At 44.4% G+C, this 23,251-nt stretch overlaps 1 protein-coding gene across 1 annotated transcript in view; it reads left to right on the top strand.

The window, feature by feature from the left end:
• LOC140212023 (polyunsaturated fatty acid 5-lipoxygenase-like) overlaps positions 1-23,251 on the top strand; it is an 88,444-nt gene that overhangs the window by 8,788 nt on the left and 56,405 nt on the right. The window contains exon 3 of the mRNA XM_072282392.1: positions 20,575-20,656. Coding sequence (XP_072138493.1) covers positions 20,575-20,656 — 82 coding nt within the window. The remainder of the gene's footprint in view (positions 1-20,574; positions 20,657-23,251) is intronic.

The raw sequence follows: 23,251 nt of genomic DNA, 5'->3' as shown, positions 1-23,251 counted from the left end.
CTCACCCCCTCTCCTCTCTCCCCTCTCCCTCTCTCTTCCCCTCTCCCCCTCTCCCCCCTCCCCCTCCTAATTTGCCTGCAGTTTAGTTTTGTACTACATCGTAAAATTACCTGATTCTGACTGTAAGGGACCTCCGTTTATCTTTACTAATCCTTTTTCTCTTCACTTATTTCTAGACTTTTTTTGAAGCAGGAAGTCAGTTTTTATACGGTCTCTGCAGGTTTACTTTCATACTTCATTTTCCTCTTCTTCATCAATCACTTTGTCCCGTTTCTCCGAATTCTGCAGTTTCTCAGTCTGCATTTGCTGCCTGTTCTCCCTTTTTGATATTGTTCCGTTTTTTGATGCAGTACCCCCCGCCAATTCCTTGAGTAAGCATAGTTGAACCACTTTTCCTGTTTTATTTTGTGCCACAAGAAATTCAGCCATGCTCTCTCGTTTCCCATTTGCTATCCACCGTCATTTATTTACATAATGTTCCTTAGTCTGTTGTAATCTCATAACTTCGCAGTTTATTTAAATTAAGAATTCTCATCTCAGATCAACTCTCTCATTCTCCATCCTACTGAGGAATTCTATCATATTATGATTGCTCTTCCCTGTTTTAATTAATTCTTTGTTATTACACAGTACTCAGACTAAGTCAGCCTGTTCTCTTGCTCAATTTGTTGATCCAAAAAGTTATAGTGAACTCATTCTAGAAATTACTCCTCGACTGTTATTCAAGATTCAAGATTATTTAATGTCAATTCCAGTAAAAAGTGTAAAGTACAGTGAAATGATTGTTTCTCCGGGTCAGATACAGCACAAAATAATACAATAAGATAAAGAACATAATGATAAAAAGCACAATAAATATGAATACATAAACTAGCTTACATACATTGTATGTACATTAGGTGTCTCTGGCAGAAAATGATAAAATAGTGTTGGTGGATTAGTGGATGGAAGTATTGATTGGCCTTACCACTTGGGAAAAGCAACTGTTTTTGAGCCTGGTGGTCCTGGTGGCCTCCTCCTTGAAAGGAGTGCAACAAATTGCTAATCTGATTTGTCCAATCGATATGCAGATTGAAGACACGCATAATTACTGTCATACCTTTATCAGAAACATCTCTAATTTGCTATTTATGGCTTCCACTGCATCAAGGATTTACATATCAACCCCCACTAACATTATCTAACCCTTAAGTGATGTTTTAGTTCCAGTCATACACATTCCATAGCAATATTCTTGGAGCTAATATCCTTCCTCACTACTACACTGATTTCCTCTTTCTTTAACACTGCTCTGCCTACCCTTCCTTCATCCCTTCTTGCTAAGTCTCTTGGAATATCAGTTCCCTTTCCTCCCCACTGTGCAGCTTTGTCTCCTTAAGTGCAGTTATGTCGTATCTATTTGTGCATCTAAATTTGAATTAATGTGTTGAGGAGCCAACTTGCGAATGGCTCTTACTGTGAAAAAGTATTCACAATAAGCTATTTTCACAAGGTAAATCCTCAACACATTATTGAGATGCAGTACCTCCATGCTTGCCATTGTAACATTATTTTGCACTGTGTCCTGATTTATTTATGTCCTTGAAAGGGTTGGCACAGTGGTGTAGTGGTTAGCACAATGCTTTACGGTACCAGTGACCTGGGTTCAATTCCCACTGCTCCCCGTAAGGACATTGTCCCATTGATCTGGTAGGTTTCTTCCCGCAGTCCAAAGACATGCTGGTTTGAAGGTTAATTGGTCATTGTAAATCATGGGTCGTTGTAAATTGTCCCATCATTAGGCTAGTGTTAGATTGGAAGGGAATTGCTGGGCAGTGTGTCTCGAAGGGCCGAAGGCCTACTCTGCATTCCCATCCACCATCAGATTCCAGTTTAGATCCATCAGAACATCATTAGAAAATGCATGGATATTGTTCAAGGATTAACTTCATCAGCCGGGACATTGAGTATAAAAATAAGGAAGTCATGTTGCAGTTAGTTAAAATTTGGTTAGGTTGCACTTACAATATTGTGTTCAGTTCTGTTGTCCCATTACAGGAAGAATGTGGAGGCTTTGTAAAGGGTACAGTGAGGTTTACCATGTTGTTGCCTGGATTCGAAGTAGGAGCTGTAAGTAGAAGTTAGACAAACTTTTCTCTGGAGTATCAGAGTCTGAGAGGAGACCTGATTGAAGTTCACAAAATTATGAGAGACAAACAGGGTAGACAGTCAGAGTCTTTTACTCAGGGTCGAAATGTGAAGTAATGGGCGACATGGTACTTCAGCGGTTAGCACAACAATATTACGGCTTGGGGCATTCCAGACTTTGGTGTTCAATTCTGGCACTGTTCTTTAAGGAGTGGATGTGTGGATTTTCTCCAGGTGCTCCAGTTTCCTCCCACAGACCAAAAGGCGCACTGGGTAGGTTACACGAGGAAATCTGCAGATGCTGGAAATTCAAGCAACACACACAAAAAATGCTGGTGGACCGCAGCAGGCCAGGCAGCATCTATAGGAAGAGGTACAGTCGACGTTTCAGGCCGAGACCCTTCGTCAGGACTAACTGAAAGAAGAGATAGTAAGAGATTTGAAAGTGGGAGAGGGAGGGGAGACCCGAAATGATAGGAGAAGACAGGAGGGGGAGGGCTGGAGCTAAGAGCTGGTAAGTTGATTGGCAAAAGGGATACAAGGCTGGAGAAATGCAGCCTTGTTAATCAGTCTGTAAATTGTCCCATGATTAGGTTAGTGTTAATCAGGTTTGTCAGGGGATGCTGTGGTAGCGTGGTTCAAGGGGCTGGAAGAGCCTATTCCACACTGTATTGCTAAATAATTAAAAGTACCGGAGGGCATATATTTAAGGTGAGAAGAGGAAAAGCTCAAGGAGATGTGCGGGCAAGTTTTTTTACACAAGGATTGATTGATGCCTGGAATGTGCTGCCTGGGGTAGTGACAGAAGCAGACATAATAATTTTGTATTTTGTAACTCTTTTGTTCTGGACACCAGTGACTACCAGGAATAGTCTGGCTGGCAACCGGGAATAGTCCGGTGACTGCGTGGAGAGACAGCGGACAGCCAGGGAAGACTGGCACCGGGGGTGTCAGGATTGGCAGTCCAGGCACCAGCTCAGAAGAGCACCCACCTCTTGAAGCTTCTAGTTTACATGGAGATACATACCCTCGGGGTTTCTCTGAGAGGGAGGGAGAACGATGGACCCAATCGGATGGATACAGTTAATTACGGGGAACGACTACGACCAAGAGCTAGGATAAGAGGCTCTGAGTGTCCAGTGTGTTGGTGTGGGAAAGCGTTTTCCAGCATTAAAGGTTTACGAATCCACCAAGCAAAGTTGAAGTGCTATTCCATCCCAGTGGATGAAGATGAGATTACTTCACCAAACACAGATGATGTGGTCTTTTCAACCACTGATTCACAAGCCACAGCGATTCACTCTGGAGAGATAACCCAGGTCAGGTTTCAGACCACAGTACCCAGGTAGATCCTTCGCATGCTGGCGGTGATGTGGAGGTAGAGAAGAAGAGGAAGGTCAAGTGGCCAGCAATGGCAGATGAGAAGGCTTGGTGTGTATTTGATGAGGATATCAATATGAAGTTGGAGAACACTCTCAGGGGAACATCAAAGAGAAAGTTGGAAGTGATGGGCGATATGATTTACGATGTTGGCAAGTACAGGTTTGGTTTGGTTGAGTTGAAGAAAGCAAAGTCTACACAGCAACCAAGCAGGCGCCAGAAGGAGATTAGTAGGTTGAGGAGAGAGCTTAGATCATTGAGACAGAGGTGGAAGGTAGCAAGTGAGGGTGACAAGCCAGGGCTTGCTGATCTCCAAGAGCATTTTCGAATAAAGTTAGCATCACTCCGTTGTGCGGAGTCACAACGTAAAAAGAGAAAGAAGAGAGAGAAGGCAAGAAAATCATTCTTTGAGAACCCTTATGAGTTCACAAAGAAAATGTTTGAACAAAGTAAGAGCGGGCAGCTTAACATCTCTCAACAAGAACTTAAAGATCTCCTGGCAAGCACTTACTCTAACGAACAGCGAGAGGCTCCTTTGCTTGACATTTCAGGGCTTGTGAAGCCTACCAAGCCAGGAGTGAAGTTCGATCTGTCAGAACCCAAACTGGCAGAAGTCGAACGGTTCATCAGAAAGACAAGGTCAGGCTCAGTGCCAGGACCTAATGGAATGCCATATAAGGTGTTCAAGAAGTGTGAAGAGCTGAGGAAATACTTGTGGAGATTGTTAAAGGTGGTGTGGAGACAAGGTGTTGTTCCTTTGTCATGGAGTGAGGCTGAAGGAGTATACATCCCAAAGGAAGAGAATTCTTCTACATTGAATCAGTTCTGACCAATTTCACTTCTGAATGTAGAGGGGAAGATTATGTTTGGCATTCTGGCAGAAAGAATATCTTCATTTGTGATAGAGAATGGATTAGTAAATACATCTGTGCAGAAGGCAGGAGTACCAGGCTTCCCAGGATGCCTTGAACATTCTAGTATGATATGGCATACCATCCAGGAGTCAAAAAGGTTGAGAAGAAATCTGGCTGTAGTTTGGCTTGATCTGGCAAATGCGTATGCTTCTGTTCCCCATGTCCTGATTGAGTTTGCGATGGAATTCCTATGGATTCCTGCTAAGGTGAGGAACTTTGTAATGCAGCACTACAACGATTTCCGGATGAGGTTTTCCCCTCAGCAGTTTACAACTAGGTGTCAGAGCTTGGATGTTGGAATCTCAATGGGATGTGCAATTTCACCCAACCTTTTTGTGTTAGCCGTGGAGGTAATTGTGAGGGCTGCAGAATCAGTGGGACCAGGTGTCGCACTTGATGGCGGAGAGGTGTTACCACCAATATGAGCGTTCATGGACGATCTTACCCTTTTGAGTCCCAGCACGGAGGCAGTGGAAAATGTACTATCTAGACTCGAGGAGCTAATGGATTGGGGAAGAACGAAGTTCAAGAAGTCAAGGAGCCTTGTTCTTAGGAGAGGAAGGCTGGTTGACTTTCATTTCACCCTTTGTGGAGAGAAGATTCCATCCATTCAGCACCAACCAGTTAAGAGCCTCGGGCGATGGTACACAGAGGAGCTGAGAGACACCGAGCGGGTTCAAGAGACAGGAGAACAGATCAGCAGAGGTCTGATGTCTGTTGATAAGTGTGGCTTGCCTGGCAAGTTGAAGTTGTGGTGCTTGCAGTACAGACTGATGCCACGGGTAATGTGGCCACTAACTGTCTATGAAGTAGCAATGTCCCATGTTAAGGCAATTGAACGGAAGATCAACAAGTATGTGAAGAAGTGGCTTGGAGTACCGAGCAGCCTCACCAATGTTGCAATCCGCAGTAGCCAGACAAAGCTTACCATCCCAGTGCAATCCCTTGTTGAGGAGGTCAAGGTATCCAAGGTAAGATCATTCTTGATGCCTCAAGACTCAAAGGACCCTGTCATCAAGAACACCCAGCCGGATGTGAGATCAGGCAGGAAGTGGTCAGCCCGTGTAGCAGTCGATGAGGCAGAGTCTAGATTGAAACATAGAAACATAGAAAATAGGTGCAGGAGTAGGCCATTCGGCCCTTCGAGCCTGCACCGCCATTCAGTATGATCATGGCTGATCATCCAACTCAGAACCCTGCACCAGCCTTCCCTCCATACCCTCTGATCCCCCTAGCCACAAGGGCCATATCTAACTCCCTCTTAAATATAGCCAATAAACTGGCCTCAACTGTTTCCTGTGGCAGAGAATTCCACAGATTCACCACTCTCTGTGTGAAGAAGTTTTTCCTAATGTCAGTCCTAAAAGGCTTCCCCTTTATCCTCAAACTGTGACCCCTCGTTCTGGACTTCCCCAACATCGGGAACAATCTTCCTGCATCTAGCCTGTCCAATCCCTTTAGGATTTTATACGTTTCAATCAGATCCCCCCTCAATCTTCTAAATTCCAACGAGTATAAGCCTAGTTCATCCAGTCTTTCATCATATGAAAGTCCTGCCATCCCAGGAATCAATCTGGTGAACCTTCTTTGTACTCCTTCTATGGCAAGGATGTCTTTCCTCAGATTAGGGGACCAAAACTACACACAATACTCCAGGTGTGGTCTCACCAAGGCCTTGTACAACTGCAGTAGTACCTCCCTGCTCCTGTACTCAAATCCTCTTGCTATAAATGCCAGCATACCATTCGCCTTTTTCACTGCCTGCTGTACCTGCATGCCCACTTTCAATGACTGGTGTATAATGACACCCAGGTCTCGTTGCACCTCTCCTTTTCCTAATCGGCCACCATTCAGATAATAATCTGTTTTCCTGTTTTTGCCACCAAAGTGGATAACTTCACATTTATCCACATTAAATTGCATCTGCCATGAATTTGCCCACTCACCTAACCTATCCAAGTCACCCTGCATCCTCCTCACAGCTAACACTGCCGCCCAGCTTCGTGTCATCCGCAAACTTGGAGATGCTGCATTTAATTCCCTCATCCAAGTCATTAATATATATTGTAAACAACTGGGGTCCCAGCACTGAGCCTTGCGGTACCCCACTAGTCACTGCCTGCCATTCTGAAAAGGTCCCGTTTATTCCCACTCCTTGCTTCCTGTCTGCCAACCAATTCTCTATCCACATCAATACCTTACCCCCAATACCATGTGCTTTAAGTTTGCACACTAATCTCCTGTGTGGGACCTTGTCAAAAGCCTTTTGAAAATCCAAATATATCCACATCCACTGGTTCTCCCCTATCCACTCTACTAGTCACATCCTCAAAAAATTCTATGAGATTCGTCAGACATGATTTTCCTTTCACAAATCCATGCTGACTTTGTCCGATGATTTCACCGCTTTCCAAATGTGCTGTTATCACATCTTTGATAACTGACTCTAGTAGTTTCCCCACCACCGATGTTAGGCTAACCGGTCTATAATTCCCTGGTTTCTCTCTCCCTCCTTTTTTAAAAAGTGGGGTTACATTAGCCACCCTCCAATCCTCAGGAACTAGTCCAGAATCTAAAGAGTTTTGAAAAATTATCACTAATGCATCCACTATTTCTTGGGCTACTTCCTTAAGCACTCTGGGATGCAGACCATCTGGCCCTGGGGATTTATCTGCCTTTAATCCCTTCAATTTACCTAATACCACTTCCCTACTAACATGCATCTCCCTCAGTTCCTCCATCTCACTGGACCCTCTGTCCCCTACTATTTCCAGAAGGTTATTTATGTCCTCCTTAGTGAAGACAGAACCAAAGTAATTAAGCACAAGGAGACGGCTGGGGCTATCCAGCTAGGCTGCCAGAGACTTGGAAGGACAACCCACAAGTGGTGGTCATCTTCTACAGGTAAGGAGCACCGTGAGCTTGTAACACAAGAAATATGAGAGGTAGAAGAGGAGAAGAGGTTAACTAAAACAGCTGGCCTGTCCAAACAAGGGGCTCGGACCCGGTGGGAAAGTGTTGAACAACAACGTCTATCTTGGAATGTTCTGTGGCAGATGGAACTGCTCCTCATTTCTTTTCCATGCAGAGCAGCGTACGATCTGCTCCCAACACCTGCCAACCTCAGCACCTGGTATGAAGATAAGACAGACAGGTGTGCTGCTTGTGGCGAGATGGGAACACTTCAACATATCTTGAGTGCATGCAGAGTCAATCTTTCCAGCGGCATGTACACTTGGAGACATAACAATGTTCTCAAAGTTGTAACAGAAGCGGTTGAGCAGAGAGTACTGCAGCACAACTTATCTCATGCCCCATGCTGCACAGAACATCGCATATCATTTGTGAAAGAAAGCTCCAAGTCAAGGGTGTACAGTGCAGGCTCATGATCAAGCAGACTTTCTTCAGCCAATGATTGGTGTGTCAAGGCGGACCTGGACGGGAAAGGCAGTTTCCCAGAGCAAGTAGCTCTCACAACATTGCGTCCAGATATAATCGTATGGTCTGACACCAGTAGAGAAGTGGTTATTGGTGAACTCACAGTCCCCTGGGAAGACAACATCGGTGAAGCCGATGAGCGCAAGTTAACCAAGTATGCAGAATTAAGATCAGAGTGCAGAGACAGAGGGTGGAAGGTCTCATGCTATCCATTCGAAGTAGGCTGCTGTGGGTTTATTGCGTTCACTCTCCAGAAGTGGCTGCGTGACCTTGGCTTCACCAGAAGAGAGATCAAGTCAACCAGCAGGGCTGTAGCTGAGGCAGCAGAGAAAGGATCAGATGGGTGTGGACCAAGTATGTCCAGAGGGGCAGATAGTCAGACAGTGTATACATCTTTTGCAAACCCTCCAGTAGTTGCATAGTCTGCTCTTCAGGTGTCTATCTGTTGGATGAAAGTGACCTACAACTCTGATAGAGGCAGATGCCAAGTTTTTAAGCTCACCAGTGGGAGGTGGTGCTTTAGCACTGCTGGCCCACCACCTCAAGGGAGTCTTGATCATAGGCGGGCTGAAACTCCTGAAGACAGGTGGCAGATCAACTGATGATCCCACTGGTGATAGCACAGGACAGTTAACATCTTAGTCCACGTGTATTTTGTAACTCTGTATAAAATGCTTTTAGACAGACACAGACATCCCACCCTGCAAAAACTCAGTTCAGGGAGGTAGCACCATCAATTTGTGGGAGACTTCCGGGAGAGGTGGGATGTTTGCAACAGAGTAGCTCCTTAGCAGCCAGCCAGCTAGCTTAAATAACGTTAGCTATGCTAATGAACGAATGACACCTGTTAAACTCACCTCAACATGTCTTTTACATTTTAACCCACCACGGGCAATAGAAAAGTCACTGTTGCAAACAGCGCAGCGAGCAACACTGTCATTATTTTTGACCCCTATTAGGCAGGGGTACACTTTAGTGTAGTCTGGGGTGACGTACGTTTATATTTATCTTTTTTTGGAACACTCTGCCATGGCGCACTCTCACTCGCACTCCCTCTCTCGTGGTCGCTCTCGCTTGCTTTCTCTCTCGCTCTCGCTTGCTTGCACTCTCTATCTCTCGCACTCTCGTTTGCTTTCTCTCTCGCTCTCTCGCTCACGCGCTCTCACGCTCTCTCGCTCTCTCTCGTGGTCGCTCTCGCACTTTCTCTTTTGCTTTCTCTCTCGCTCGCTTGCTCTCGTGCTCTCTCTCTCTCTCGCGCATTCTCTCGCTCGCTCTCAAAAAAATTGATTTCCGTGATATTGTATATAATTTGCGGGCATCAGGGAGCCACTATTCATATGCGGGAGACTCGTGGAACTTCCGGGAGAGGTTGGATGTCTGCAGACACATGAGTGTTCAGGGAATGACAAGATATGGATCACGAGCAGGCAGAAGAGATTTATTCTAGGCTTGGACGAAGGGGGGTAAAGGGCCTGTTCCTGTGTTGTAGTGGTTTTTGTTCCGTACTGATCCTGGTCCAGTATAGGTTTAATCCCTCCTGTTGCACAGATCCCACTTTCCCTAGATCAGGTCCCAATGTCCCAGGACTGCAAATCCCTCCCTCCCCTGCTGATTCTCCAGCTAAAGTCTTTGATCCATTCTCCCGTTGTTATGCTTACTAGTGCAAAGATTAATCCTGGGATTACGACTTTTTGAGGTCCTGCTTTCAAATTCAGCTCTGAACTTCATTCAATTTGCATTGCAGGACCTTGTACTTTCTCTTCTTCTGTCACAGTGCCAATGTGTTTCACAGCCTTTGCCTGTTCACACTTCCCTCAGAATACCCAGCTGCTACTCTGAGACATTCTTGATTGTAAGCACAAGGGAGACAACACGTCATCCCAGAGATGTATTTTACAGCCAGGAAGGCTCCGGCTCCGGTCTGCTGACCTTACAACTGAATCCCCCTCCTAATGTAGCTCTACCCTCCTATACAGCTTAGCCACAAGCTTGGCTGGTGCATTCCCGGGAGGTTATTTTCCCCCTGAAGAGCAAACAGAACAGAGCTGTTTGAGAGAGGGATAGCCATAGGAAGCTTCTACACTACATGCCTGTGCCCGCTGCTCTTCCTGGTGGCCACGTTCCTGCCTGTGCAGCCAATGTTGCAGTGTGACCAACTAAATACGTGCTGTCTGCATCACAGACTCCACACTGAGTCCATCTGCAGCTCCAGCTGTGAAAGGCAGTCACTCGCCACAGCTGGACCCACCTCCTGCACATGTGAAGGTGTGATCTCATTGCTGAATCTTCAAAGGTATTTGACATTGAAGAATAGCATAAAGAAAGGCAAGTGATTTAGTACTATTGATATGGGAGGCAATCAGTGCAGTAGTCCATGGTGATACTGGAACACATTGGGGCAATCACTGTCATGTATTTAATATTTTTGTAATATTTGAGTATTATTGTAAATGTGTTGTTTTATTAAACACTCTTTGTTGTTTATGGGATACATCATCACTCCACCACGTCATAAGTGTGTGCCTCCTGAAAGTAAAAATGAAGCGTACACACTCTCCTGGTCTCCCCATATTTTTCTTTCAATTAGTTTTATCTTTTCGAGTTACAAAACATAACAGTGGCTATGAAGTTTTAAATGAACCCGAGACAACTACCTGCCTGTAGAAATGCAGAGTGACATTCAAATTTTTGAAAAGTGCAGTGAGAAACAATTGAATTAAAAGAAACCAGTGCAATGCATGCTTTTTTGAAAGGTAAGAGATAGTTAAGTTTAAAAAAAAGGCAGAAAATGGATGGAATTCACGGGTACATACACAGTGAGTACCGGGTGATCTTAATCTTCAATTTAAAAAAAGCAGAAATGTATGGCTACATCGGAAAGATAGAAGCTTTCTATTGCATGAAAGATAACTGGCTGATGTATACTGAGTGAATTGAGTAGTATTCTAAAACAAATGGAAGAACTGATGAGAAACGAGTGCCAGTTTTGCTGAGTGTATTAGGAGGAAGAGCAGAGAGTTTGCTTAGAAGTTTAATGGCTCCAAACAAAACAGCCAAAAGGGGCTTTGTTGATATCATGATCATAATACAGGAATATTTAGAACCGAAAAACATTGTAGATTGCAGAATGCTTTAGGTTTCATAAGCAGAATCAAAAGGAAGGGGAGTCCATTTCAGCGTACCTGGCTGAATTGAAGAGATTCTCTGAGCATTGTCAGCTCAGAGGTGAACTTAATGATGCACTTTAGTTTGTGGAATCTTAAAAGAAAGTATCCAAAAACAGCTTCTAACTGAAGTGCAACTCACATTTAAAAGAGTAGTTGAAATTGCTGTATCAATAGGAACAGCAGAGAGAGACACAATTGAATTGAGGTCAGGAATGAATATGAATGAGAATAAAATTGCAATGCCCTAACAGAAACCTGACTTGCTGAACAGAGTCGTACCATTGTGGCAGAGGTTTTCATATACCAAACCAATATAGGTTTAAAGGCAAATCTTGCAGAAAATGCAACAAAGTAGGAAACACGTACAAAGAGCATGTCAGGCAGATAAAAATAAATGGCCTGCATGGGTTAGAGAAAAAGATTTTTTAAAAAAAGTTAAGTTTCAGTTTCAAAAAGAGCACTAATCTGCATGCTGTTGATGAAGTGGCACAGGATTGGGTAACCTTGAAATTCACAATGTAAAAATTAACAATGGACAGGCAATATGGCTCACACCAGATGTGTTCGGCAAATTAATTGAAATGGATTTGGACACTGGCTCTCCTGTTTCGTTATCCCATAAAATGAGATTGAATGGTATTTTAAAGATACTGAACTGAAGCCTGCAGATATCCAACTAAGAACTTACACTGGAGAAAATTACCTGTGGAAATGACATCCATAACAATGAAACTCAAGAACCAGCAAACCACATTGGACTTTTATGTGGAAAAAGCAGCATTGTGGGGTCGTGATTAGCTGAGACAACTAAAACTTGATTGGAGATCCATCCATTATTTGCATGCCACATCCCTTGCAATAGAGTCAACTGAAAACAAAATCAAGAAAGTACTGGATGATGCCACAGCAATGTTCAGGGATGCATTGGAAAACTCAAGCATATCAAGGCTAAAGTAGAGCTAAATGAAAATGCCACTATCTGTGATAAAGTAGCCAGTGAACTCGATCCCATGAGGCTGAAGGAGTTCTTTCCAAGGATGAGTGGAGGCCATCAGCAATGCCAGTGGTCCCAGTAACCAAGAAGAATGGGTCTGCCAGAATCTATGGTGATTTTAAGGTCACCATCAACCCAGTACTGAAAGTAGATCAATGCCCTCTGTCTAGGATAGAGGATATCTTTGCAAACCTTTCTGGAGGAAAACACTTCACCAAAGTGGACTCAGCTGAGATCAACCTACAGATGGAGATGGAAGAAGAGTCCAAATTGTTTCTCACTATAAACACTCAGAAAAGGTTTTATTGCTGTAATAGGATTATTGTTAGAACAGCAGAAAGCTAAGGACCAGCTGTTGCAAGACTGCCCAGGCACTCTGTTATCTGGAAGACATCACTGTTACTGGTAAAGATGTCGAGCTACATCTCCAAAGTGTCAAGGCATTGTTAAAAATATTTGAAGATTACGGGCTCAGAGCATGACACAAGAAGTGTGAATTCTTTAAACCAAGCATCACTTACTGTGACCACACCATTGACATTTAAGAGTTATGCAAGTGTGCTGAGAAAGTTCAAGCAGTAATAGATGCCCCAAGGCCAAAGGCTGTGTCACAGTTGCAGTCCTTATTAGGATTTGTTAATTACTATAGCAGGTCCCACCAGGTATGGCTACTGTGCTTCATCCTTTGAACTCATTACTAAAGATTGGGTAAAAATGACAATGGACAAAGCAGTGAGAGGTGACTTTCCAAAAGACAAAGGAAATGATGATGTCATACACTGTACACACACATTATAATCCGCATCGTCCGGTGACGTTTGCCTGTAACATCTTACCTTATGGTATAGTTCAGTCACATCACATATTATGAATGGTGGAAGTGAATGCCCCATGACTTGCATCGTGTTCCCTCACCGCCGTAGATAAAAGCTACACATAGATTGTCAGAAGGACCTTGAGTCTGGTTTGGGGTGTAAAATGTTTCAACCAGTATCTCTGTGGGAGAGAGTTTTTACCCTCATTACTAATCATCAACCACTAGTGTCCATTTTCACCCACAGAAGGGTGTTTCCATTAACAGCAGCAACACAAGTGCAGAGATGGGCTCTTTTTCTTGGAGGACACAATTACAAGATCAAATTGAGAGGAGAGATAATCATGGAAATGCTGATGAATTGTCCCATTTACCTATGAAAAAGGAAATACCTGAAAAATTTACAAAAGAGATCACTCCTCTTGACAGATTCTCACTAACACAGATTGAAAGCCTGTTATGGCAGAGATGATCCAAAGGGAAACCAGAAAAGACCTCACCTATCTCAGGTTTACATGGCCACCCAAAATGGCTGGAATATACAGTGGAAATTCCAGATCCCCCATTTTTACTAGCATTGGGATGAACTTGTCTTTAGTGGAGGTTGCTTTGTACAAACATGTATATAGATTGAGAGTTGTTGTACCATCCAAACTGAGAGCTGAAGTGTCGGAAGAGCTACTTGCCAGTCATCAAGGTGTCGTTCAAAATGAAAGGAATGGCTTGAAGCTTTTTCTGATGGCCTGGGATTGAGCAGCTTGCCATGCACTGTTCAGGATGCCAGCACGTCCATAGTAGACAGGTATCCAGAGCTGTCAGAACCACTTCCTGCAGTCCCAGAGTCAAATCCTACAACTGGCACAGGTGGAGCCTCAGAACCTGAGATTGTTTCACAGCCACAAGTCTCATTTGCAAAACGGAGTGACCTCCCCAGTCAGGAAAGATGTTATCCCACAAGACTGAGTAATCCCCTCCACAACAATTAAATCATTAGACCTGAATGATGTGTGTACACACACACACACACACACACACACACACACACACACACACACAATCACACTCAAACACACAAGTATCCAGCACCACTCTGTAAAGAGTCACTGTACATCCTACCCGTGGAATGCGTGGGTTTTCTCCCGGTCCTCCAGCTTCCTTCAACAGTCCAAAGATGTACTGGGTAAGTTATTTGTTCATTGTAAATTGTCCCATGAATAGTTTAGGATTAATTGGGTTTGATAGGGGTTGCTGAGGCGGTATGGCTCAAAGGACCGAAAGGGCCTACTATGCACTGTATTGCTAAAGAAATAAAAATAAATAGGTATAATAGTTGAGGTGCCTTCTATATTGAGTTGGCATTTATAGCTAAGCAGTGAGGAGTGTTGTCTATTTAATATCCCAGTCATATTGTAAATATATTGTTTGATTAAGCATTCTTTGTTAACACAATTCATTACAGGTTATATGTAAAAGTAAGTGAATGGCATACGTCATCATGCCACCATGTCATAAGTGCATAGCACACTAAATGTAAAAATGAAGCGTAAACATTCTCCATGTTTTCCCCATGTTTTTTTTTGAACAGGTTTATGTTTTGGAGTTACAGAAAATAACCACCAAACCATGCTTGTAATTTTGGGTGTGAAATAATTTAGGCGATTCTATAGGTTTGCACCCACATTGTACAAAAATAATGGGAGACATTAATCAAGGGGTAGGTGGGGCAAGTGAAGTTCATGTTAATAACAAGATAAAGGGCAAAATCATGGAGGGTAAACAAGATCAAAGGTTTTAAAGGTAGATTTAATGTCAGAGAAATGTGTACAATATACATCCTGAAATGCTTTTTCTTCGCAACCGTCCACGAAAACAGAGGAGTGCCCCCAAAGAATGAATGACAGTTAAATGTTAGAACCTCAAAGTTTCCCCCAGCTCCTCTTCCTCCCACGTGTAAGCAGCAGCAAGCAACAATCCCCCCCTCCCCCCCCACTGGGCACCGAGCATCTGCCACCGAGCACTTAACAAAGCAACAGCAAAGATACAAACTTGCAGTACTCCAAAAACTACCTGTTCATCTGGTATTTGACATACCACAGGCTCTCTCTCTCCAATAAGGGTGAAAGCGATGTCTCCGTTTTCACAGCGAGTGGAGAGTCATAACAAACAACTTGCCGGTTTATGATGTTAAAAGTCTGTTGCGTCGCTTTTTCTGAGCTCTGTGCTCAAAGATCTCGGGTCTCTAGGCACACAACCTTAGATCTTCCACCTCCCATGACACTCTGATCTGCTCGGACACCGACCTTTGATCCACCTGTCTCCAAAGCCACAAGATCTCGGCCCTCCGAAGGCAGGCTGAGCTCTTAGACGGTTCCCTTGGCATGCCAAATAACGGCCAGTCATGAAACCATGAGAGCAGGTCCCATTCCTGGAAAGAACCATAGTCAGCATGTAACTCCAGGTCAGGGTCTTCAAAAGAACTCTGAAAGGGAAAAATAGAGAAATTAAAGATGGAAATAGAGCTGTTTCTGAAGATGCAAGCAAAGGAGACACCATTAGGTGCTATTAATTCTCCTAAGTTCCTCCTCCAGAAGATTGTTCTCTGACTCAATGTCTCCAGTTAACAAAGCAAAACGCCATTTTGTTGTACAATCAGAAATGATCTATTCATAATCAGAATTTTCAAGGAAGCGTAGTTGTAACAGAAGAGCACTGAGCGTAAAACTTAAAACCATTGAAGTTCAATTGAAACCAAACTCTTAACTTTAAGCAAAGGAAGTTATGAAACTGTGAGGGGACAGATGGATGTGGCTGATAAGCACACTGACAAGTATATTGGTGTACAAATCATTAGAATTCAAAGAAATAATTAGTGAATTATTGTGGCTAACAAGTGAAATTAAAATAATACTAAGCCAAAGATAAAACTGAAATAGTTCTAGGGAAGAGTGAAATCTAATTAAATCTCTCGGACACTTGATCTATGTTTCACCGTTCTGAAATAGGTTGCTTTGGAAATTGTGTTGCCCTGATTATCAGCTTTAAAGTTTCTATAGGTTCTGAAATGGTTCCTGCATATTGGAGGGTACTGAAGAAAAGAATCTGGGAGTCATGGGGTTAAGGTACAGAAATATGCCCTTCAGCCCATCACTTCCATGCTGAGCTTTTTGATCCATCCACACCAATCCCATTTTCCCAACCCTGTTTACTTCCTTGCCTATTTCAAGTCCCTCTTAAATGTTTCTTAATCCTAGTGAGTGTTTCTGACTCCACCACCTCTGGAGCAGGTGTACTCTGTGTAAAAGGCTTTTACCTCCAAACCCGCAATTAAACTCATTCCTCTCACCTTAGATCCATGTTGGCCCTATTCTCAGTCACCAGTCTTCCCATCCTGCTGGTCAGTTTGGCACTCACTAAGCAGCAGTGACAAAGACCGAAAGGCCCCTGATCCCGTCCACGTTATCCTGGTCTTCACTTGCCCAGCCTCAGTATGGCCCGTTACCAGGGGAAATGGGAATTCCGAGGCGCAATGTTACTATGGTTTATGAAGTGGACTGATCATCAAAACAGTCACTAGTGCCCCAAAGTACACCTGTGTATCCCACTGAGAGCAGAATTTTATGGAGATACCATGTGAAGCAAGGGGTCTATTAATGTGGGCCCGCTCGAATAGGGATAAGGATGCCAAAGCATGTTATTTAAGCAATGAGTAATGTTGGTGTTCAATGATATATATCAGGGATTCCCAACCTTTTATATGTCATGGATAAATATCATTAGCCAAGGGGCCCCTTGGAACTCAGGTTGTGAACCCCTGGGATATATGAATACTAGGAGGTGGAATGAATGCAGTTTTCATGCAGGCACACTGAAGTAATGCTTAGGCTGAAGCAAGTGTAGCAAGCTTTGTTGTGATTATACCGGGCTTTGGTGATAGCCGTCATACAGTGTTCTGTGTCGATTTGATTTCTGATATGGTTGTGTAGATTTCAGCACTAAAGGAATTGATATAACAAGAGAATGAGGAGGGGCCCATACCTGCAGTGTTTAGAAGGATAAGAGAACATCTCATTTAAGCCATCCAGGATTGTGAGAAAGATTGACAGAGTGGATCTGAAACTTGTTCACTGTAGATGGAGAATCCAGAACAGCGGGTGTAGTCTCTTGACAGCATTTCTTTAAAAAGTATTGCAATTGTTTGGAATTCTTTATTCCAGAAGACTGAAGAGTTTTGTTATTGAGCATATCTGAGGCTAATACCCTGTCCCTTTCTCTCTGCTCGTGACTTTATCAGTGTTGAGGTTGTTTCGTTTCATTGACTGTATCAAATTCCTTTCTAATTTTCAATCCTGCAATTAGGAATTCTTTCCACCTTCAAGGACAGGTTTAGTCTGGCATCCTGTCCATAGTATTGAAATCCCTCAGTCCTGAACCAATCCCATAAACAGCTCCCAAAATGCTGGAGGCACTCAGCAGATCAGGTAGCATCTATGAAAAGGGAAGTGGACAATCACGTTTCAGGTTGAAACTCTCCAACGTCCATCAACTATACATTTGTCTCCATAGATGTTGCCTGAACCACTGAATTCCTCTAGTATTTTGTGTGCTGCTCCAGATCTCCAGCATCTGCAGTCTCTCTTGTGTACCCAATCCTGTAAATTTCTATTGCAGCCAAGTGACACGATGGATAGAGGCCTGGGTTCAAACCTGATCTTGTCTGTGTGGAGTTTGCACATTCTCACTGTGACTGCTTGCATTTCTTTCCTCGGTCCAAAGATGTGGAGTTCAATAACGACATAAACTGTCTGGACCTGTTTCAAGTTGGATCATGCTGTTTCTCTGTGGTCATCAATGGGCTGCCTAACAGCAGCTTAACAAGAATTAATTGTGCCAAACGAGGGCTGATGAACTATCCCACCAATTCAGTCATCTTGTTACTCTTAACCTAATCTTCACACTGTTACTCATTTTTCACAAACTTATCTTTATCAGATAGGTTGGTATCAGAAAACTTTAAAGGTTTGCAGAAACACTCATTTCTGCCTCTTGCAACTGAACTTACATGTAGGACTGTATGGCTGAGTGGATGAGATAGGGATCAATGACATGCACTATTTCTGTGCCTACAGAAACCACACACCATCAGTCTGTGCAACTTTACATGAGATCTAGTGGGCTGGGAACATCAAAACGGGCAGTGGTTTACTCAGCAAGCACAGGCTGGGGTGAGGGGTGCATACTCAGCATGAGGCAGCACTTTCCAGATCCTGGTGTGGACCACTTTGCTTTGTCCGCTCAGGGAGTATCTCGCAGGATGGTGCAGAAGGAGATTTGCTCTTCATCAAGCCCACAAAACTGGTGCCCAAGAACAGTGGAGAGGGACTATAAACTACCCCTGTACTGTTACTTTTATTTCCAGACCCCCATTTTGTTTTTGGTTTTAAAATGATTTTAAGTATCAACAAAAAAAATTTGGATAATATATTATTCCTCCAAGACGTACTCCTGTCCCTGCAGAACCACGGGCAACCACACCCACTGGTTTCCGTCTCCACAGGCAATCACACCCCTCGGGCTCCATCTCCACAGGCAACCACACCCCTCGCGCTCTGTCTCCACGGGCAATCAGACCCCTCGCGCTCTGTCTCCGTGGACAATCAGACCCCTCGCACTCTGTCTCTGTGGGCAATCAGACCCTCGGACTCCGTCTCTACAGGCAGGACTTGAGCAGTCCATTCGAATATTCAAGGGTCTGTGCAACCTCTTGCATTCCATATGAGTTTGGAACATAGATTCGTGTAGAAATGGCAGTCAGCGTGGGAGTCTGTAAGCCAACTGAGCAATTCGGTTCCACAGGGCAGCTTTGTACAGTGCTTACAGCCCCAGGACCTTGATGTAGAACGGGAGGGGGAGGGAAGCACTTCCACATAGCAACTCACTACCAGGTGTCAGACAGACCACTGTGGTGAGTCTGGATGGCAGACGAAGGTTTGGAAGTGGAATTGTGAAAAGTCTGTACAAGAAATCCCTCTGACTATCTGAGAGATGTTATGTGGGGCCAGATCCTAGGTATAGTTTTGGGTCTAGTGGTTAGCTTGGCTGGGATCACTGCACAATTTTGAGCTGCCTGAATACCCACAATGCTGGGTCTCCCAGAGGCTCTGGCTACCAGTCTTGGTGTCTTTCCTTCACCATCCATTGCCAGGTGTGACAGGTAGAGCATATGGTCAACCAGGGGAGACCACGTCCCGACTCAGAGAAGGTCCCAGTAAAGGTTCGACCTTTCCCTGAGAGGTGAGGGTCCTGCCTGCTATTGAGAGTTGTGTGTCTTTCCGAAGGCAGAAGGTCTCAAACAGGGTATGGACACACACCAGTGATAGGCCATCTTCCTCATTCAGTACACTGTGACAAAGATCCAGCAGTTCCTTTTGCCCCAAAATAAATCAATGAAGTGCTTCTGAACATTGGCAAAGAAGTATTTGGCTAGCTGGTCACCTGTTGGTTCCCAATCAGTGATTGTCCCTGTTGGACAGTATAGAGGAGGTCTGTCCAGTGGCCTTCCTCTGGTGACTCTTCCCTTCAAATCCTGTCACGGTGCCAGCCAGATTTATCATTGGGGCTTGGGTAGTTTTCCGGATGGAGGGAATGCATGGTACCCCATGCAAATAATCACATCTCCTCTGGCAGGGAGTCCACCCATCACTGACTGACCAGGGGTTTAGAGCATCTCTTCAAGTTAACCCTTCTGGAGGACAGGGCAGGAGGGTGGATGGGATCCAGCACCACCAGCCACACCTCATTGGTGCAGGCCAAGAGAACAACTTCTGAGCCAGGCCTACACAGACCCAAGTCAACCAATCACCTCTTTCAAACACACAGGGTGGCTGCACAGAAATGGAATAGATTTTGTTTGTTTATTTGTTTATTTATTGATTGATTGAGATACACCATGTAATAGGTCCTCTCGGCCCATTGAGCCACGACACCCAGCAACCCTCAATTTAACCCCAGCCTAATCGCGAGACAGTTTTCCTACCAACCGGTATATCTGTGGACTGTGGGAGGAAACCGGAGCACCTGGAGAAAACCATGTGGTCACAGGGAGAACGTATGAAGTCCTTACAGACAGTGGTGGGAATTTAGCCTGGGTTGCTGGTGCTATAAAGTGTTGTGCTAACCACTATGCTACTGTGCATCTGACTGTGTGAAGAGACAGTTAGTGGGATTTACATACATATTTACATTAGGTACATTTCCAGCAGAATATATGAACTATATCAAAGTAAAATGCAGCCAGTCTTGTGTAGGATGTAGTTGAACCTTGCTATTCCTACCCCAGGAGGATGTGACAGGACAGTGACAGGGAGCATTACTCTCTGACTGACTCTGAGAGTCTGTGACGGGACAGTGACAGGGAGCTTCTCTCTGTGTCTGACCAGAGAAGGTGTGATGGGACAGTGAAGAGGGACCGTCACCTGCGCTGTCCCAGCCCCTGATGTGCAAGGCTGCCTTTAGGCATGAAAAGACAGGCTCCCATTCATTAGATGAGTACATTCACGGTTGATAACCAAAACACGGAGGTGAATTTTAAAAAGGGAAGGTGTTTAAAGGAGCAACTGCATTCAGCAATGTGTCCTGCAAAATGCACATTAGTCTTTAATTAACTTCCACATGTGTATGAGGAAGGTGTAATTCACTCACTCAGTGCTAGCAGACCAATTAACATCCGCTTCCTTCTTACAGCAAGGTTGCCCCGCGATGACCACACTCAACTTGCTAAACAGCACCGATACCGAGAGCTGGAGGAGAGGCAGAAGCTTTACAGGTAAGGCCTGATGCAATGGGACAGATTTACTGCTCACTAGTTCTTGATCAGTGGTTTTACGTAACTGTGATGCAAACCAGTTTTATCCCCTCCTCCCATAGGTTTTACAGGCACAGGATGTGTTACACAGCACCTCAGAGTGCAGCTGAACATCGTCTGGTTTACTCTGCCTCAAGACCCACATTCCTCAACAGAAGGGCCAGTTCCTACTTTGCTTTAGCCCACACCCCAGTGCTGGAAACATAATTGGCTGACTGCAGTCAACAAGTTAAAACAAGTTTGTTTTTGGCAGAGGAACAAGCCACTGGACACTGATGTACTCTGGTTTTGTGACTTGTTCCTGCAGTCTCTCAGACTTTTACCATTAAAAAAAAGGAGGTCATTTTGTAGTGTTCCTACTGCCTTCATGGTAAAACAAATGAGCCTCATAGATTTGGTTAATCTAATCTTTGTGGTTACATGATTTGAATTGTTCACTGTGCCAATTTGCCTTTTTGCTAGGAATGGCATTTGAGAGAGAGAGAAAGCAGGTCAGCTTCCTTTCACTCTAAACATAAATTCTGCAAATGGTGGAAATCCATACACAAAATGCCGGAGGAACTCAGCAGGTCAGAGAGCATCTATTGGAAATGAACAAACGTTTGACATTTCAGGCTGAGAACCTTTTTCAGGGCAGGAGAGGAAGGGGAAAGATGCCAGAATAAAAAGGTAAGGGGAGGGGAAGAAGGCTAGCTAGAAGGTGACATGTGTAGCCAGTAGGAAAGGTAAAGGGCCGGAGATGAAAGAATCTGATAGGAGAGGATCGTGGATCATAGGAGAAAGGGAAGGAGAAGGTGCACTGGAGAAGGTGATAGGCAGGTGAGAAAAGGAAAGAGGTCAGAGTAAGGAATAGAAGCAGAGGGGAGGAAGAGGGAATTTTGTTTACTGGAAGGAAAAATTGATATCAGGTTGTCATCAGGTTGGAGTGTGCCCAGTTGGAATTTAAGGTGTTGCTCCTCCACCCTGAGGGTGGCTTCCTCGTGGCACAAGGGGAAACCGTGGACCAAAATGTCAGAACGGGAATGGGAAATGGAATTAAAATGTTGGACCACTGGGAAGTTCTGCTTTTGGCGGATGGAGCTGAATCGCTCAATGAACCTTCCTCCAGTTTACGTGTCCCACCAATGTAGAGGAGGCCGCATCCAGAGCTCCAGTTACAATAGGTTTGAAGATGAGATGTTGCCTCACCTGAAAGGACTGTTTGAATGGAGGTGAGGGAGGAGGGTTATGGGCAGGTGTAGCACTTTGGCCTCTTGCAATAAGACGTGCCAGGTGAGAGATTAGTGGGAAGGGATGAATGGACAAGGGAATAATGGAGGGAGTAATCCCTGCAGAAAGCAAAGTGTGGCGGGAGGTAAAGTTGTGTTTAGTGATAGGACCCCTTTGCAGTTGTGTAAAATTGTGTTGGATGCAGAGGCTGATGGAGTGGTAGGCAAGGACGAAAGGAACTCCATCAATGTTAAGGTCTGGGAAATGGAGGCAATGTGTGTGAGGGCAGTATCAATGGTGGAGGAAGGGAAATCCCATTCTTTGAAGAAGGAAGACATCTCTGATGTCCTGGAAAGGAAAGCCTCATCCTGGGAACACAGGTTGTGGAGACAAAGGTACTGAGAAAAGGGAATAACGTTTTTACAGTAGACAGGGTGGAAAGATGCATAGTCAAGCTTGCCATAGGAAAGATGTTGTTTGACAGTCTGGGAGACAGAGAGATTAAAAAAGGGGAGGGAGATGTCAGAAATAGACCAAGTGAACTTAAGGGCTGGGGGCAGGGGGGATGTTGGAGGCAAAGTTGATGAAATTGAAGAGCTCAGCATGGGTGCATGAAGCATCTTCTCCCACTTTCTCTAGACTCAAGGGGTAGCCATGGGCATCCACGTGGGCCCCGGCTGTGCCTGCCTTTTCATTGGCTAGGTAGAACAGTTCATGTTCCAAGCCTTCCTCAGTAATGTTCCCCAACTCATCCACCACTACACTGACGACTGCATTGGTATTGTTTCATGCACCCATGCTGAGCTCGTCAATTTCATCAACTTTTTCCCCAAGTAAGTGCGAGATGAGATCAGTGCATCATAGAGACATGGAGAGAAAGTATGTGGGAAACACGACCATCATACCATCAACCATCCAATTTCATTTTTTATTCTCCCCACCTTCCCATTAACTCCCCCCAAATTTTATCACATACTTACACACAGGACAATTGACAGTGACCAATTACTCTACCAACACACCCTGTCTGCGAGGAAAGTGGAGCACTTGGATGAAATCTGCACAACCACAAGGAGAATGTTCAGACTCCACACAGACAGACACCTGCGCTCTGAGCTGCAACCAGATCTCTGTCACTCTGAGGCAGTAGTTCTACTAGCGTGCGACTGAGGGAATGGATTGTAGGAAGGAAAGCAAAAGGGTAGTGCTTTGTAAGTGGTTGGGGACTATGAAATGCTGAGGCATCTCAGTGGATGCCCAAAGATCCTAGACAATAGTGGGCTACAAATGTATGTGCCTTTAATGGCTGAAGTTTAAATACAAAGGCAAGGAAATTGTGTCAGAACT

The sequence above is a fragment of the Mobula birostris genome, chromosome 18 (genome assembly GCF_030028105.1).
Source record: "Mobula birostris isolate sMobBir1 chromosome 18, sMobBir1.hap1, whole genome shotgun sequence".
NCBI classification, from domain to species: Eukaryota; Metazoa; Chordata; class Chondrichthyes; order Myliobatiformes; family Myliobatidae; genus Mobula; species Mobula birostris.
Note: the sequence above shows the minus strand (reverse complement) of the source record. Positions and strands in the feature narration are given on the sequence as shown.